At 46.0% G+C, this 19,112-nt stretch overlaps 1 protein-coding gene across 2 annotated transcripts in view; it reads left to right on the forward strand.

Moving 5' to 3' along the window:
• The window catches only part of ARHGAP35 (Rho GTPase activating protein 35), a 121,391-nt gene that overhangs the window by 46,507 nt on the left and 55,772 nt on the right, over positions 1-19,112 (forward strand). For both annotated transcript variants that reach the window (XM_032326157.1, XM_032326155.1), the window contains exons 2-3: positions 1,152-5,028; positions 18,862-19,006. In XM_032326157.1, coding sequence (XP_032182048.1) covers positions 1,345-5,028; positions 18,862-19,006 — 3,829 coding nt within the window. In that variant the 5' untranslated portion in view covers positions 1,152-1,344. The remainder of the gene's footprint in view (positions 1-1,151; positions 5,029-18,861; positions 19,007-19,112) is intronic.

Below are 19,112 nucleotides of genomic sequence, written 5' to 3' on the forward strand. Positions count from 1 at the left end.
GCATAGTAATGTAGCCTCTTGGGGGGACCATATCTGGAGGACCACAGGATACTTCTTTTTTTTTTTTTTTTTTTAAGATTTTATTTATTTATTTGACAGACAGAGATCACAAGTAGGCAGAGAGGCAGGTGGAGAGAGAGAGGAAGGCTGAGCAGAGTGCCTCGATCCCAGGACCCTGAGACCATGACCTGAGCCGAAGGCAGAGGCTTAACCCACTGAGCCACCCCTGCGCCCCCCACAGGATACTTCTGTCTGTCTTTGGTGGTGATATTTTTCATAACCCACAGTGTTAACCTGGTATCTCTATTGTATAATTGTGGGGTTTTTTTTCTTTTGTTCCTCTTCCCTTTGCAACTGTTTTTTGTTCGTTTTTTTTTAAGATTTTATTTATTTATTTGACAGAGAGAGACACAGTGAGAGAGGGAGCACAAGCAGGGGGAGTGGGAGAGAGAGAAGCCCCACGTGGGGGCTCGATCCCAGGACTGTGATACCATGACCTGAGGCAGATGTGATATCATGACCTGCAGGCAGATGCTTAATGAGCCACCCAGGTGTCCCCCGCCTTTGCAACTGTTAAGTAGCATATCAGGAGACACCTCAATTCTGTGCAAATACCCTTAGTATTGAGTGATGATTTTTTTCTGTTCCAATAGTATGAACTCCAGTTCCTGTTTTGTACTGAGTTATAATTCATTACTGTATTTAATGATTTTTGTGCTCAAATTGTGCCAGATTTTTCCAGTGGGAGACCTTCTAGCTGGCTCCTGTGTCTTTGTGAGGGGCCCTGTCATTTTTTCTAGGACTTCTTTCCTTTCTTGCATAATAGGATTTTCCAGGCTCATCTTGTACCAACTCTGCTCTAGCCCTTGAATCAGCCACTTATTGGAGGAGCCCTCGACCCTTGTTTGAGCACTCAGCACCCTGCTTGCCTGTATGTCTTCCTCTGTTAGATGTATTGTACCTCCTGAGGGCACAGAGATGTCACTTGTACTCTTACATCTTCTCTCAGCATAAGGCCTGGCAGATTTACTGGCAGGTTTACTCTAAATATCTGTTGAACAAGAAAACTGGCTTTTGCTGTAGGTCGGTGATTAAAATTGGGTTCTATAATTATGGTGCTGATGGGTTTTCTTTTTGTCTCCCCCATCTAGGAAGAAATGTTTACTATTTGGCGATGAGAAGTGGTGAAAACTGACCTCGCACTGGTATACAAACACTATGGGACCTGACAGTCTTGCTGCATGGGCAGCCGGCCCCCACTGATAATGTGGGGCAGCCATCAGGTCCATTGGAAAACACTAATCTGATCTTGGAAGTGGCTGATTGTGGCAGGATGTGTCGACGATGATGATGGCAAGAAAGCAAGATGTCCGCATTCCCACCTACAACATCAGTGTGGTGGGATTGTCTGGGACCGAGAAGGAGAAGGGCCAGTGTGGCATTGGGAAGTCTTGTCTGTGCAACCGCTTCGTGCGCCCAAGTGCTGATGAGTTTCACTTGGACCATACCTCCGTCCTCAGCACCAGTGACTTTGGTGGGCGAGTGGTCAATAATGACCACTTTCTCTACTGGGGAGAAGTTAGCCGTTCCTTGGAGGATTGTGTGGAATGTAAGATGCACATTGTGGAGCAGACTGAGTTCATCGATGATCAGACTTTTCAACCTCATCGTAGCACGGCCCTGCAGCCCTATATCAAGAGAGCGGCAGCAACCAAGCTCGCATCAGCTGAAAAACTCATGTACTTTTGCACTGACCAGCTGGGGCTGGAGCAGGACTTTGAGCAGAAACAGATGCCAGATGGAAAGCTGCTGATTGATGGTTTTCTTCTTGGTATTGACGTTAGCAGGGGCATGAATAGGAACTTTGATGACCAGCTCAAGTTTGTATCCAATCTCTACAATCAGCTTGCAAAAACAAAAAAGCCCATAGTGGTGGTCCTGACAAAGTGTGATGAGGGTGTTGAGCGGTACATTAGAGATGCACATACTTTTGCCTTAAGCAAAAAGAACCTCCAGGTCGTGGAGACCTCCGCAAGATCCAATGTAAATGTGGACTTGGCTTTTAGCACCTTAGTGCAACTCATTGACAAAAGTCGGGGAAAGACGAAAATCATTCCGTATTTTGAGGCTCTCAAGCAGCAGAGTCAGCAGATAGCTACGGCAAAAGACAAGTATGAGTGGCTAGTGAGTCGTATTGTGAAGAACCATAATGAGAACTGGCTGAGCGTCAGCCGAAAGATGCAGGCCTCTCCCGAGTACCAGGACTATGTCTACCTGGAAGGGACTCAGAAAGCCAAGAAGCTGTTTCTCCAGCACATCCACCGCCTCAAGCATGAGCACATTGAGCGCAGGAGAAAGCTATATCTGGCAGCCCTGCCGTTAGCTTTTGAAGCTCTTATACCCAATCTAGATGAAATCGACCACCTAAGCTGCATAAAAACCAAAAAGCTCTTGGAGACCAAGCCAGAATTCCTCAAGTGGTTTGTTGTGCTTGAAGAGACACCGTGGGATGCCACCAGTCACATTGACAACATGGAGAATGAACGGATTCCCTTTGACTTGATGGATACTGTCCCTGCCGAGCAGCTGTACGAGGCCCACTTAGAGAAGCTGCGGAATGAGAGGAAAAGAGCTGAGATGAGAAGGGCATTTAAAGAAAACCTGGAGACCTCTCCCTTCATAACTCCTGGAAAGCCTTGGGAAGAGGCCCGTAGTTTTATTATGAATGAAGATTTCTACCAGTGGCTGGAAGAATCTGTATACATGGATATTTATGGCAAACACCAAAAGCAAATTATAGACAAAGCAAAGGAAGAGTTTCAGGAGCTGCTTTTGGAATATTCAGAATTGTTTTATGAGCTGGAGCTGGATGCTAAGCCCAGCAAGGAGAAGATGGGTGTCATTCAGGATGTTCTGGGGGAGGAACAGCGATTTAAAGCATTACAGAAGCTCCAAGCAGAGCGCGATGCCCTTATCCTGAAGCATATTCATTTTGTGTATCACCCAACCAAGGAAACGTGCCCTAGCTGCCCAGCCTGTGTCGATGCGAAGATCGAGCATTTGATTTGTTCTCGGTTTATCCGGCCATCTGACCGGAATCAGAAAAATTCACTCTCTGACCCCAACATTGATAGGATCAACTTGGTTATCTTGGGCAAAGATGGCCTCGCACGTGAGTTGGCCAATGAGATTCGAGCTCTCTGTACAAATGATGACAAGTATGTGATAGATGGTAAAATGTATGAGCTTTCCCTGAGGCCGATAGAAGGGAATGTCAGACTTCCTGTGAACTCTTTCCAGACACCAACATTTCAGCCCCATGGCTGTCTCTGCCTTTACAATTCAAAGGAATCGCTGTCCTATGTGGTGGAGAGTATAGAGAAGAGTAGAGAGTCCACGCTCGGCAGGCGAGATAATCATTTAGTCCATCTCCCCCTGACGCTAATCTTGGTTAATAAGAGAGGAGATACCAGTGGAGAGACCCTGCATAGCTTAATACAACAAGGTCAGCAGATTGCCAGCAAACTGCAGTGTGTCTTTCTCGACCCTGCTTCTGCTGGCATTGGTTATGGACGCAACATTAATGAAAAGCAAATCAGTCAAGTTTTGAAAGGACTCCTGGACTCCAAGCGTAACTTAAACCTGGTCAGTTCTACTGCGAGCATCAAAGATCTGGCTGACGTCGATCTGCGAATTGTCATGTGTCTGATGTGTGGAGACCCTTTCAGTGCAGATGACATACTCTTTCCTGTCCTTCAGTCCCAAACTTGTAAGTCTTCCCATTGTGGAAGCAACAACTCTGTTTTACTTGAACTACCAATCGGACTCCACAAGAAGCGCATCGAACTGTCTGTTCTTTCGTACCATTCCTCATTTAGCATCAGAAAAAGCCGGTTGGTCCATGGGTACATTGTTTTTTATTCAGCCAAACGTAAGGCCTCCTTGGCTATGTTACGTGCCTTTCTTTGTGAAGTGCAGGATATTATCCCCGTTCAGCTGGTCGCACTCGCTGATGGCACTGGAGATGTCCTGGACAATGACTTAAGTCGGGAACAGCTGAGTGAGGGAGAGGAGATTGCTCAAGAAATTGACGGAAGGTTCACAAGCATCCCCTGTAGCCAACCCCAGCATAAACTTGAGCTCTTCCACCCATTTTTTAAAGATGTGGTGGATAAAAAGAACATAATCGAGGCTACTCACATGTACGATAATGCTGCCGAGGCCTGTAGCACTACCGAAGAGGTGTTTAACTCCCCCCGAGCAGGCTCTCCACTCTGCAACTCAAACCTGCAGGATTCGGAAGAGGATATCGAGCCCTCTTCTTACAGCATGTTTCGAGAAGACACATCACTGCCCTCTCTGTCCAAAGACCATTCTAAGCTCTCTATGGAATTGGAGGGAAATGATGGGCTGTCTTTCATCATGAGTAATTTTGAGAGTAAACTGAACAACAAAGTACCTCCACCCGTCAAGCCAAAGCCTCCCGTGCATTTTGATATCACAAAGGGGGATCTGTCTTATTTAGACCAAGGCCATAGAGATGGACAGAGGAAGTCTGTGTCCTCTAGCACCTGGCTACCTCCAGATGGGTTTGATCCTTCTGATTACGCTGAACCCATGGATGCTGTGGTCAAGCCAAGGAATGAAGAAGAAAACATATACTCAGTGCCCCATGACAGCACCCAAGGCAAAATCATCACCATTCGGAATATCAACAAAGCCCAGTCCAACGGCAGTGGCAATGGCTCCGACAGTGAAATGGACACCAGCTCTCTGGAGCGTGGCCGCAAGGTCTCCGTTGTGAGCAAGCCTGTGCTGTATAGGGCGAGATGCAGCCGGCTGGGGAGGTTTGCCCGTTACCGGACGAGCTTCAGTGTGGGGAGCGACGACGAGCTGGGGCCCATCCGGAAGAAAGAGGAGGATCAGGCATCTCAAGGTTATAAAGGGGACAATGCTGTCATTCCCTATGAGACAGACGAAGATCCAAGGCGGAGGAATATTCTTCGCAGTCTGAGGAGGAACACTAAGGTAAGACACCAGTTGAAGCATGAGTCACGGCAGTGGTTCACACAGTGTCTCAGTGAGAGCTGACGGATGATGGTGATGATTTTTCAAGGACGGCTTATTCCGGTAAAAAAGAAATTGGTCTGTGTGTATATTTACTCCCTGACTTAGCATGAAATAAGCAGTGTCTCAGATTGCTACTCCTAGCAGCTCGCAAGTAGTGAGGACCTTAGACACACAGCTTGAGTTTGAGTTGTCTTTGTCCAAAACAATAGTTAGGTAATTACCAAAGTGAGCAGGTCGTGTAGAGCTTGCCGGTATCCTGACAAGTAGCCAAGCTGGTGACGACATGCTTGTTCTTTCTTTATGCAAACACCAGAATCTAAAATTGCAGCTTCAGTCTCCAACTGCTAAGTAAACATTCACCCATGCGACTCATAAAAGCTCCTTCTTCCTCTCACTGACCTGTAAAGGTTGCTGCATTTTCTTTTCTCTTTCTTTCTTTTTTTTTTTTTTAAGATTTTATTTATTTATTTGACAGAGATCACAAGTAGGCAGAGAGGCAGGCAGAGAGAGGGTGGGGGAAGCAGGCTCACCGCTGAGCAGAGAGCCCGATGCAGGGCTCGATCCCAGGACCCTGGGATCATGACCTGAGCCGAAGGCAGTGGCTTAATCCACTGAGCCACCCAGGTGCCCCTCTTTTTCTTTTTTTAAGATTTTATTTATTTGAGAGAGAGCACAAGCAGGGTGTTGGGGGTAGGGGCAGAGGAAGAGGGAGAAGCAGGCTCCCCGCTGAGCAGGGAGCCTGACACGGGGCTCCATCCCGGGGCCCTGAGACCATGACCCAAGCTGAAAGCAGACGCTTAACTGACTTGAACCCCCTAGGCAGCCCAGGTTGCTGCCATTTTAGATTAGGAAAAATTGGATGATGATTTTATTTGCACACAAATCAGTGAAGGGTCTTAGGTAAGTAAATGAAAAGTAAGAATCTTGCCAGTGTGAGTTATAAACCTGTCCACCCCCCCACACACACACAAAATAATAAACGTGTCCCCTATTTGTAAAATTGGAGTGCCTTCCAGCTGCGTTACTTTGAGTGAGATGCTGCTGCTGTCAGTGATGGCTTCAGATTATATTTAGGGACCAACCAAAGCAGGATGGGCAGAAAGTTAACCGCACATATGAGTGTCAGACCTGCCGTCAGATGTAGGGGGAACAGTCCCAAATGCAGCAGCAGAGAAAACCTCTTTATCTTGTGTAGAATCACAGCGTACAGAGTACAGTGCCCTGTTGCCTTGGGCTTAGGCTTTGAGACAGAACAGGTATTTCCTAACTGTTTCTTTTTTCCCCCCTTTTTATTTTATTTTTTTAAAGATTTTGTTTGTTTATTTTGACAGAGACAGCAAGAGAGGGAACACAAGCAGGGGAGGTAGGAGAGGGAGAAGCAGGCTTCTGGCTGAGCAGGGAGCCCAATGTGGGACTCGATCCTAGGACCCTGGGATCATGACCTGAGCTGAAGGCAGATGCTTAACGACTGAGCCACCCAGGTGTCCCTTCCGCCTTTTTAAGATTTTATTTATTTGACAGAGAGAGATCACAAGTGGGCAGAGAGGCAATCAGAGAGAGAGAGAGAGAGGAGGAAGCAGGCTCCCTGCGGAGCAGAGAGCCCGATGTGGGACTCGATCCCAGGACCCTGAGATCATGACCTGAGCTCAGGGCAGAGGCTTAACCCACTGAGCCACCCAGGTGCCCCCACCTCCCGCCTTTTTAGAATAGGGGGAAATAGGGCGCCTGGGTGGCTCAGTGGGTTAAGCCGCTGCCTTCGGCTCAGGTCATGATCTCAGGGTCCTGGGATCGAGTCCCGCATCGGGATCCCTGCTCAGCGGGGAGCCTGCTTCCTCCTCTCTCTCTCTCTGCCTGCCTGTTTGCCTACATGTGATCTCTCTCTGTCAAATAAATAAATAAAATCTTAAAAAAAAAAAAAAAAGAATAGGGGGAAATACTTTGTTTTTCAGAGAAAGACATCTTGGTGAGACCCGACAACAGGACTACGTGTTATGTGCTAGCCCACAACCAGCGTTGGGTTACACAGAATGATTTCTCTGCATTGAAAACTTTTCATCCTCTCCTGACCAGGAAACAGCAGAGGACTTGTCTGTGACTTGTCTGAAAACATGTCAGGGATCATTGGAAGAAAGCTTGCCTAAAGCTTGCGTTATTATAAGATACACCAAATCAGAAGGATCTGGAGTCCAGGCTGTTTTAAGAATTTGACAATTCTGTTGTAAAAGATCACCTGAAGGCTAGTTCTCCAGCTCTTACTGGTTAAGAGGGCCCTCTTAACCAGTAAGGAGGAAGGAGGAGTAAGTTACTCCTTAACCAGTAAGGAGATGGAGGAACATGGTGCCATGGCCCCCCAAGAAGAATGTATTCACTCTGTGTTCCCTGAGAGCATCCATGGTGCTCCCCAATCACTGTTGGCTGGAGCTTCCAGAATTTTCTTACCAGTGTAGTTTCAGAGAGGGCAGGGCGGTATCATTCTGTGTTCTGTTCCTCTACCCCTCTGGATTGAACATTAGTAAATATTATAGGCATTTGATTTCCCATTGTTTTGTTTTTCCACTTGGATTCCTTCACCTGCCTTCAGTATTTTGTTCTGCGAGGGTTAGTAGTGGGTAGACCCATGGAAAACAGTTCTTACTTAGGAAGTCAGAAAGTAGCCTCACCTGCCCCCTGTATTTCCTCAGAGCTCCCCTGTTTAACGATACCAGAATCCAAACATTTTGAACGTTTTGACTTTCTTCTCTTCCTCCACTCCTGATGAAGACTTACCAGAATAGCTTATCTAAATGCTGATAGTCTTAATTTGTGGGGGTGTTTGCGCACCTGGGAATTAGGAGGGCGACATAATAGCACACTGAATTATAACTGATTTTCTGGCTTCTAGCTACATTTTTAATACTTGTTGAAGATGATGCTTTTAAGACACATTCCCAGACAAGCCATGCTTTAAAGAGCACACACGGTGGGCTCAGCAGAAAGCAGCTGGTGTCTATGTTTTTAAAGAGCCACTTCCTAACTTAGAACTTCCTTACCCCGGGTTGCTGGGTCAGCACGCAAGAAATGATCCACTTCCCTTCTGTTAGTTATGTGGGCCACACCTCTTCAAGTCAAATAAAAATGCTACCTCTGGCCCAAGAGCAATAGCGTGCCAGAAGTCGGTTCAGGAGTATCCTTTGGAAAGTGTGAGTAAAAGGTGAAATTGTCTTTTCCTGCCTTGGAAAATAGTGCTTTGAAGAGAGTGTTGCTGCTTTGTCATCCTAATGCGCAGATAAGCAGAGCCTTTATTCTCTTTCCCACTGGGGCGAACCTCCTATTAAAATTGTTGCCTTAAGAAAGCAGACTGACACTTGTTTTACTGGAAAAGCAAGATACCACGCGGCAGAGAATGCCAAGCCAACCTTTACGTGGGGGATTTGGCCTTTGATTTTTATTGGCATGACAAAGCAATACAGTATTTATTTGAAGTGAGCGGGGAGCCAGTTGGTAATGGAAGGTAATGGAAAGCACACTTAGTGCCTCCTGCATGCCAGACACCACTGGGGAAATGGCACAGATCCTTCTTGCCCAGACCAGAGCTCCCAGTTGAGGCAGCAAAATCTGCATAACTACCGAAAACAGGTGGTCTGCCCAGGGGGCACTGTGTTGGGCAGAGCAGAAATCCCAGGCCCAGGCCAGGGCGGTTAAGGAGCGAGTGCAGTGTGTGGAGTGATTAGGGACTCGGGTTCTGGGGTAGGGGCTAAAGTCCAATTCCAACTCCTCCACTCCCTCACTGGGACTGAGGGTACAGGATTCCCTTCTCCATATCCCTTGGGCAGAAAGGGAGAACACTGTGGCGCCTTCCTCAGACAGCTGTGAGAAGCAGAGTGAGGTCATGCACATGTGACACTGAGCGGCCTGCAGCCTGGGCAGTGGGTAGGCATGGCGGTGTTGGTGTTTAAGGAGAGCTCCAGGGGTGAGTAGTGAGTAGGACTGAAGCAAAGGCCTGAAGGTAAAAACGGGCCTGTTGTCTTCAAGGAGAAGAGAGTGCAGGTCTGGCCTAGCCGAAGGCCTGGGGGTCCAGCATTGTCCCTCCCTTTTGTGTAAGTTTTAACCCTGTGTGTTACTGAGCTTTCTCGGCACTTACCTAGCAACAGCCCTAACAACAACAACAACAAAAAGCTATGCTCTGGGTACCAGTATGATGTGGAGAAAGAGAAATTGCCCAGCTCCCTTGGCTGACTTGCTAGATTAGCTCTTTACTGTAAAACTGGAGTCAGAGTGTGAGGGAATCGCTTTCATTTCTGTTAATGAAAGTGCAGACTGTAAAGCTGACTGTCATTCTGGGTCCTTTTCCCAGCTGAACCATTTAGCAACCCACCCTCATAGTGGGAGCCTTCCGCACTCAGCTGAATGAAATTGAAAATCTACGATTGCACTTCAGTGGGGCCCATGAATAGCTGCTTTGTCTGGAAAGAGTTGGTGTTGCACATGGTCTCTGTCTCTCAGTACCATGCGTTTGCAAAGATGAGATCAGGACCGGCAGGGTCTCATTTTAAAACCAAAAAAACAGCCTGGGGAATCTTGCTCCACAAAATGTGCCTTTTGGGTAGCTCGAGTTGCTGAATTTAGTGTGTTTGACCACGGATTTAAAGAGAGGACTTTATTGGCTATTCACCCTTCTATCTGATGTGCTCTTATCTTTGTGTTTAAAAAAAAAAAAAAAAAGACAAAACAGAATGATAAAGAAAATCTTTCACTCACTGTAGCTACCACATGACAAGACAACCTATTGAAAAGCAAACCAATTCAATCACGCATTGTTTGGTCTATAAGGCACCAAGTAACCAGTTTGACAGTTTGTGTCTCCCCCCTACCCCCCCAGTGAATTGGCTTATTTCATTGGATTCAGTGAATCGCCTGGTTGTTGTGGCTTTGTGTGGACACAGCTCTCATTTTGTGAGGCCGAGAACGGAGTTAAAGTTTCTAGTGTGAATAAAAACCAGCTGGGGAATTGGACTGCTAGCTCCCCAGGGAGGGATGTTGCATTTTTGACAGACAAGCTGAATGGTATGAAATACGAGCTCTTTGTAACCTGCTCAGGAAAGACTCTCAGTGTGTGCTTCGGAAGGGGCTGGTCCTACTCAGTGAGCTGTAAGGCCAAGTAAATGCCATGGTCTTACAAATGGGGTGGGGGTGCCTATTTGACCTTGGATTTTCTGATTCCTGAAAGAATTGTTATCTTTTAAAAGAAATACTTTTGCCCCCAAAACATACGCTCATCTATTCAGTTTTGGAAAGGAGCATTCAGTGCACATGGTTTCTTGAGCACCTGTGCACTTGGCTTTAAGCACTGTGTGTGTGGTGGTTGTGTCCATCCGGTGTACCGTCAAAGGAATGATGGATTTTAAACATGTGTTGACATGCATTTTTGGATATTGCCAGATCGGAGGTGCAGGGTACTAAGGCCTTGTAGAGTGAGGGGTTTTTAACCTCACCAGGGTAGCTGGGAAAGGTCCTCACGGAACCAGTATCTGAACTGAGACATACGGTGTGAGGAGGACAAAGGCAGTGAAGATGGTGGTTTCGTGGGGAGAGCTGTTGAGAAAACAGTATGGAACTTGGAGCCCGGGTAGGGGGAACACTTGAAAGAAACCTAGAGAAGCTACTGTAGAGAGCGAGGGCTGCAAATACCATGGGGAGGGTCTTACACTTCCCTCAGTGTACTGCGTGCTTACTGTGAGCCGGGCCTGGTACCCAGCATTGTCCGTTGCCACCACCCACATTAGTGTAGTTACTAGATGGAGGAGTGGAGATTTTTGAAGCCGCTCTTCTGACTTCCACTTTCAGAGGGCTCTGAGAGTCTGGCCTGCAAGGAAGACGGTAGTATGTAATAGCCAGGCACACATTTGGACCAATCAGTCTAGTTAATTTTTCATTTCAGAGGACTGTGATTATTATCTAAAAAAAATCCATTTCCCCACACTACCCTCTAAGAAAGGCCTGGTGCCGTTTGTTTCTGGCTTCAGAGTCTAGTTGACTAGAGGACAAAAAAGGCTTGGAGACACTGAAATAGCCTCTGGAACTTTGAGAAATTGTTTTGAACTGGTGTCACGCATTTTCTTGGTTTATTTTAAGCCTGAAGAGCTGCTGTAGTGTGTTTTTGGTGACAAAAATAGACTGTATTTAACTATGGGCCTTAGCTTACAGCACACCTGTTCTTAAAAAAAAAACTACAATAGGCAACCCAAATCTATTTTTCAAAGAGCAGAGAATTGCTCTGATCATCACTGAACCAACTTGTTCTTGTCCACCACCTAGTGATACTGAAATATCTTGGTAGGAACGCAGAGTATTTCAGCTGCAGTGAAGACTCACTTCTGCTTCCATTGAGAAAGGTCTTCTGAATGCATTTGATTCAGTATTTGAGAGGAGGCAAGCAGGTAAAAACTGACATGGAACTCTGAGAAGTCCAAATCCAGTACGTGTCAGATCAGGCAGGATGTGTGTAAAAAACTTTCCTAGAACTGGTGGGCCCTCCTTTCTAGTTAGCCCCTGTCGCACTGGCTATTCAGTCTGAGACAGCAAGGAGTGACCCAGATTTGCCAGACTTCACACCTTTCTAGAGCAAAAAAGCTGTGGTCTCACTTTATTTGGGGCCTGTGAGGGGATGACATGTCTTTCTTCTTCCATCATGGCAGAGGATTAGGGATGCTAGGAAGGCCGAGACTTTGTGCTACTTCCTCTTCTATCCCTAAATAAAGATGCTCCAAGACAGTGCCTGACTAGGTCATAATACTGACTGCCAGCATGACGGAGCCCAAGTCTAGTAAGCATCTGTGCTTTCGTAACGGGCTTTGCCAGTGAGAATAAGAACGCCGTCAGGTTTTCTCTTAAACTTGGGCTTAGATTTTTTTTTTTTTTTTGCAGAGCCAGAAGGGGAAGCAACAGTTAACCAAGCATACATTTAGGGCACGAGTGAGAAACTTGATTTGAAAAGGTTCTTTTGAAGATGTATTGGAAATTATGAGAGAATTGTTGCTAATCAGAAAGCTGGAATGTTGAATATAGAATGCAAGAAGGTGCTTTGTGGGGAACCTGTAGTAATGTAGTGTATGGAATCTTTTGGTTTTTCTGACTCCTACCACTTAGGTTTAGTCCAGGGTCTCCCACTACACAACTTGGCAAACTGCGGGCGTGCCTGTATGTGTGTGTGTGTGTGTGTGTCTCTCTCTCTCTTTCTCTCTCTCTCTAGGGCTTTCCTAAAAATCACTCTAGAGAGGGAAAATTGTCCTCATTTAGAGGACACCGTCCCTGTTCTAGACTACATTCAGTATATGGCATTCGTCCTTTATTAAAGATTTTATTGGGGTGCCTGGGTGGCTCAGTTGTTAAGCATCTGCCTTCCGCTCAGGCTGTGATCCCGGGATCCTGGGATTGACCCCGGGGCATTGGGCTCCCTGCTCAGCAGGGAGCCTGCTTCTCTCTCTCCAGCTTCCCCGTGCTTGTGTTTCCTCTCTTGCTATCTCTGTCATAAAAAAATAAAATCTTTAAAAAAAAAAAAAAAGATTTTATTTATTTATTTGAGAGAGATCACGAGCAGGGGGAAAGGGTAAAGGGAGAAGCAGACTCCCTGCTGAGCAGGGAGCCTGATGTGGGACTCAGCCCCAGGACCCTGGGATCATGACCTGATTTGAAAGCAGACACCTAACCAACCGAGCCACCCAGGTCCCTGACATTTGTCCTTAAAAAAAAAAAAAGACTCCAAGAGCCTGTGTTCTTTTCTGTTTTTTATTTCCTTCATTAGATGGGTTACCAAGCATTTAAAAGACTGTGCTAGGTGGTACAACTGTAGTGATCATATTTTCGGACTCTGAAGTCTAGATCAGTAATTTTATATGTATTGAAGGTATTTTATAGAGACCAGGAGAGTATTTGAGGTTGTCAGCTTAGGGTCACTAAATAACTACCTGCTATTCCCACGGAAGATAGAATGTTCTTTATCCAGAAAGAATGGCTGACCTCCCCACTGGAAGTCTTGGGAGACTCTCTTTTTCTTTGTGGCTCAGTTGTTAACTCATCTGATACCTAGATCGGCTTCATTTGCTAGGGATGTATCTCATCTCTTACTGATTGGATTATAAATTGGTTGAGGGTGAGAGAGGACTTTGGTTGCAGTATTAGCTCTTCTGCTAGTTTGCTGTGTGACCTCGGGCATAATTCATTTAAAAAGAGAAATGCTAAGATCCTTGCTCTCTGGGAACTGACTCCAGCAGGAACATAGTTGTATGTGTACATAAATGACTGTCCTTTATTTAGTGTCCACACAGTGATGTAGGGAATCGATCACCTCACTGGTTTTTTTTTCCTTAAAGGGAGTCTGGGGTGTACTGTCGCTATGAATAAGACCTTCTGAGCCTCACCTTCTCATGTCTTCAGGAGGGCAACAAACACTATGTTAGGAGAAGAAAAAGCCTTTTTTTTTTTTTTTTTAAAGATTTTATTTATTTATTCGACAGAGAGAGAGATCACAAGTAGGCAGAGAGAGAGAGGAGGAAGCAGGCTCCCTTCCGAGCAGAGAGCCCGATGTGGGACTCGATCCCAGGACCCTGAGATCATGACCTGAGCCGAAGGCAGCGGCTTAACCCACTGAGCCACCCAGGCGCCCCAAGAAAAAGCCTTTGTACACACATAGATCGTCCTCATCTCAGCTGAAGTTAAAAAAATATATAAAGAAATATTGGCGCTGTGCATTATTGGAAACTTGTTTTCATTCAGGAAATTTAATGAGTGCCTTCTGCATGTCAGGCCCTGGAACCCAGTCATCTTGCAGCCCGATGGAAGCTTCTCATTCTTTGGCTGGCTTCCTAATCTTTTTCTTGCCTCTGTGGACTCGGAGGGGCCATGGAGTGGGCTTGCCACCCCACAAGCAGGTGACAGATGTTTTCCGAGTCCGACAAAGTTGGGAGTTTCCCTTGATGCTCTTTCCTTGTTTCAGAAGCCAAGGGGCCAGCGGCAAGTTCGTCGCTGTTTCTTTGCAGTGCCACACTGGTGTAAACGATTGGTTCATTTCTTTGTTTCCTTTGCCACCTGGGTATTATAAGCCTAAGAATCAGGCATGTTTTTGAGGAAATTGAAGTAAAGAACAATGGACTTTGTCACTCATTCAAAAAATGTATCTATCCCAGCAGACAGATGAAGGTGGCTCAGACTGAGCCAGCGCTTTGTTTTGGTCATGGCATCCCATCGTGGAATTCTGGTAGGGCAGAGAGGGGCTTTGGTGTTCATAGATCACTAGGCCCTGGGTCCGAGCTCTCAGCGCTGGGTGTGAATCTCTCTGAGCCCATTTTCTTGCTGATAAAATGGTGCTGATAACCCTTACCTAGAAGATGGTGGTGAGGTTTCAGATAATTGTGCAGAGTACCTAGCAGTGTCCTACACGGGGCCACTCCTAGTTAATCACCAGTTTCCGTTTCCCACCCAGTAAGACTCAACTGAGAACTGCAGATGTGTCAGTTATTCTCAGGGTTTGCTTTCCTCTGGCTAGATGCCTTTTTCCATTCAGCCTGCTATGTGAGTGCCCTCAAAAGAAGATTGATATTAGGATGGTATTACTTTCTCCTCTCCAGGGGCCTGCTGCTCTGAGTGCCCCAGGGACTCCATAATGAGCGACCCATGTCTGACCGGGGACTGAGACAGCTGGCAGGCCACTCAAAAGAGTGGCGTTTCCATCTGACATGTGCCCAGTAACCCTTCAGGTGCCTGATGTGTTGTTTGTTACATCAGCAATCTGGCCCACCTCTTCGTGTGCACCACGACGTCTGATTTCCTTACTGGAAAGGTTTAGAACTAGTTGTGCAAGAATTCCCATCCAAATTTTGTGACACCCTGCAGAGCCCTTAGTTACTTCTCGGAGGTGTTTGGACATTTGGTAAATCACAGTTTAAATATGAGAGAATCCATGTCCTTTAGCAAGGTGAGTTGGTGCTGTTGCGACAGCTCACTCTCCGTTCCCGCATTTTGTACGCTGAATAAATAAAGGCACTGAACTAGATCTTGGATTCTCTGGGGTGAGGGGGATAAGGGCAGTTGTCCAATGTGGACTTCCATGGCAGGATCTCCTTGACAACGGGTGTAGCAGGTAATTTGGTTTCTGCTTTGAGTATTTACAGAGCAGTCCCTTCCTTTTTAAACAGCTGGGGATTTTTTTTTTTTTTAATTTCTCTTTATATTGGCCAAAATTGCCTATCTGTGTTCTCCTCTTATCTCTCCCAACATAACCCTTTGGGACCATATAAAATTATTTCTTTCAGTGGATAGTTCTGTAGCTATTTGAAATAACTGCATAGGTCTCTCTTCTTTCCTTTTCCAGCTTAAAGATCCCTGGGATTTTATGTGAGTGGGTCTTTATTACCCTAGAAATTCTCCAGGTTATCAGTGTACTCATAATCATTTATTCCGTTATCCATTTACTCATTCTGCCTCTCCCGGGAACTTTCAGAGGAAGGCAGCAAATCATAGTAACTCAGAACACAGGTTTTGGAGTCAGAACTGACTTGGGCAAGTAACTGAATTTTTTTTAGGACTCAGCCTCTTCATCTGTAAAATGGGGTTCTTAAAACCCACACGTACAGATCTGTTTTGACTCTGGAATGAAACCTAAAGAACGTAAGCAGGGGTCCGGCGCGTAGTACTCAGTTGATGGAGGGTAAATTTTCTAGCTAATTTAGATTGTTAGAACACACCTCATCTTGTCGTAGTATTGAGAAGGTAGAGGAAGTACAAGATCAAAATTTATTATCTGTTTACTAGAACTCTGGTTAGAAGACCTTAATGGTGATTAGAAAAGCTGCTTCCTTGCAGCTTCTCTTAAAGTTCCGTTTTTAAATCCCTTAACAGTTTATTTGGAAGCATCAGTTTTACTGAAGCATGGTGCTGCTGTTGTGTTAGTTTTGACAGGCGAATTCTGCAGGATTGAGATTGATAAAAAGAATGTCGCTGGAATCCAGACGGGCTTCCTTGTATATTCAGATTCTGGAGCTAATAATTTAAACTGTATGGCATTTTTAAGGGAGACCATAGCTTGACTCATGGTTAGCCAGTTGCGACAGTGTGTGATAACAGAAGCAGTCCCCCCTCTCTTTCCTCAAATTATGACTACTGTCTGCTAGGCCCTGAGCCAGGTCCCACACATTTCACCCTCAGACCCCTCTGTGAGGAGGTGCTGTCCCTGAGATGCAAAGTCACTTGCCCAGAGTCACAGGACTTGTCTCTCAGGATTCAAACCCAGGTCTGTTAAGATGTCAACCCTTAAATTCTTTCTCTTGTACTTCTTCTAAGTAGAAGATGCCTGAGTCTAGAGAGTCTGGATTGGTTAAATTATCTCATGTAAAGATACATCATAAATCATCGATTTGCTTTTCCTTACTACTTTGGTGAAAAGTCTGGGTCAGAGCCTAGAGATAGCGGCAGTCACTCCCTGCAACCTGAGAGACTGTGTGGCTGATTTCATGGGGAGCGGGACAGGGGCAGGGTAGGCCTTGTGGAGGGCATGGTTCTCTGGTACTCTAGGATCCATTTCCATTGCACTCATCTTCCTGACTGAATCAGTTAGCCAGCTCTGTGAAGACTGGATTGTCTTTGCCTTTGGGTGTTCCTTACAGATAATGCCCGACCCCAGCCCACAAGGGCTTGTTCCTTCTTTCGTGCACATTTTATTCTCACTGTTCTTTTTTTTGCCACTTGTTTGCACAGGAAGTCCTCAAAGAATCTCAGACTAAACAGGAAGTGATTTGTTCCCAATATAAATAGAGGTACCAGAAGGAATGAGGATGGGCAGGATAAGGAAAGAGAAATGGTTGACCCTGACCTAGGGTGGTCAGGGTCAGCTGACCTAGGGTGGTCAGGTCAGCTAGGTGGATGTCCCCTTTAGTGGATTTTATACAAAGATCCCCTAAACACTTTTTTTATTTTTTATTTTTTTTCATTTGACAGAGATCACAAGTAGGCAGAGAGAGAGGAGGAAGCAGGCTCCCCGCTGAGCAGAGATTCCCGATGCGGGGCTCAATCCCAGGACCCTGGGATCATGACCTGAGCCGAAGGCAGAGGCTTAACCCACTGAGCCACCCAGGCGCCCCTCCCCTAAACACTTTTTTAAAAATTTACTTATTTGCGAGAGAGTGCAGGGGAGGGGTAGTTGGGGGGAGGAGCAGACTCCCTTCTGAGGGAAAAGCCTGCGGTGGGGCTCGATCCCACAGCCCCAGGATCACAGCCCAAGCCGAAGTCAAGAGTCGGATGCCCAACTGACTGAGCCACTTAGGAGCCCCACCCCTAAATGCTTTTAAATTATATAGGTTGTATACATTCGTAATAAATCTGCTCTTTTTTTTTTTTTTTTAAGATTTTATTTATTGGGGGCACCTGGGTGGCTCAGTCATTAAGCATCTGCCTTTGGCTCTGGTTGTGATCCCAGGATTCTGGATCAAGCCCCGCCTTGGGCTTCCTGCTCTGAGGGAGCCCTACTTCTCCCTCTGCCACTGCCCCTGCTTGTGTTCCCTCTCTCACTGTGTCTCTCTGTCAAATAAATAAATAAAATCTTTTTTAAAAATGTTATTTATTTATATGAGAGAGAGTGTGTGCAAGAGAGAGCACAAGCAGGTGGGGGACGGCAAGGGGAGTAGCTGAGGACCCTGGGATCATGACCTGAGCAGAAGGCAGGTGCTCAACTGACTGAGCCACCCAGATGCCCCTATACCTGCTCTTCTAATTTGGTCTCATTAACTTGGAGATGAAACTGTGTTGCTGGAGCTTCACCTGAGTCCATGTACCTTGGTCCTCTTTGGTTACCCTCCTCCTCACATATTTTACCGAAAGATGCTCACCTAGCTATTTTACCGAAAGGCCAAAATTTCAGGTTTATTTCTGTGGCTTTTAGGAAATTGACCATTTGTTTAGAGCATTTTTTCCTCATGTGAGCTTCAAAATAAAAGGATTGATCAGTTTGGGAAGAGTATCTCAGTAGTGTTTATGAGCATGAGCTTTGGAGACAAACCCTCCTGGTTTTGACTCCCAGCACTGGCACTTACTAGTTGTGTCATTTGGGCGGGTGTGTGGGACATTTTTCTCAGTAAAGTGTAATGTCCTGAGGTTTAAACGAAGTAGTATTTGGGACTTGCTTGGCACCTAGTGAGCCCTCAAATCGTAGTAGGAAGGGACCTGCTGGGCAAGGGACAAAGTATTCTTTTCTTTGTCCTGTTTGATTAGTTGGTTTTACCCTTCCCTCATTCCTAAACGGCTGAGGATTAACCCAGGCCAATGTAGCAAAGGAGGGTCTCCCTTGCAGTTTTCAGCCCCAGCAGAATGCATGCTCTCTTTTCTGGAATGAGGAAATTACTCATTCTCATTTCTGTCTTTTATCTTTTTAAAGATTTTAGCCATCTTTGAGTATATAACATTCATTATCCATGTGGGATGTTTGGAAAACTTCCTGTTTACTCCAGGGCACCCCTGATAAAGGATGTGGATAGTCATCTCATTGTTATTAACTAAACATGGCCTGCTTCTTATAAACACCTTTGTTTTAATAATGCAGTCTCACACCAGAGGTGTGACTGTGTGTCAGCTTGCTGGCATCTTGTGTGATATTCGGAGGCTAGAAATTACAAAATTAGTGAGAACGAGTGGGTCTCTATCCTGTTCAGAGTCTTTCCAGCAGTTTCCATACCACCGTGAGTTCCCTTCTAGAAGCCTTACCAATGTTTGAGCTGTTGAGTTGATACTCACTCTGTTTTTGTGCTTTCTTTTCTCTTTCCTATACAGAAACCAAAGCCCAAACCCCGGCCATCCATCACAAAGGCAACCTGGGAGAGTAACTACTTTGGGGTGCCCTTGACAACTGTCGTGACTCCAGAGAAGCCCATCCCTGTTTTTATTGAGCGGTGTATTGAGTACATCGAAGCCACAGGTAAGAGTGCCGCTCAGAACTGATGCCGGCTTTCACTGCCGGGATACTTTCTAGGGGCCTGAGCCATTTGGAGACTCTGGGATCATCTCACCTTAAATGTGAGAGG

The sequence above is a fragment of the Mustela erminea genome, chromosome 19 (genome assembly GCF_009829155.1).
Source record: "Mustela erminea isolate mMusErm1 chromosome 19, mMusErm1.Pri, whole genome shotgun sequence".
Lineage (NCBI taxonomy): Eukaryota > Metazoa > Chordata > Mammalia > Carnivora > Mustelidae > Mustela > Mustela erminea.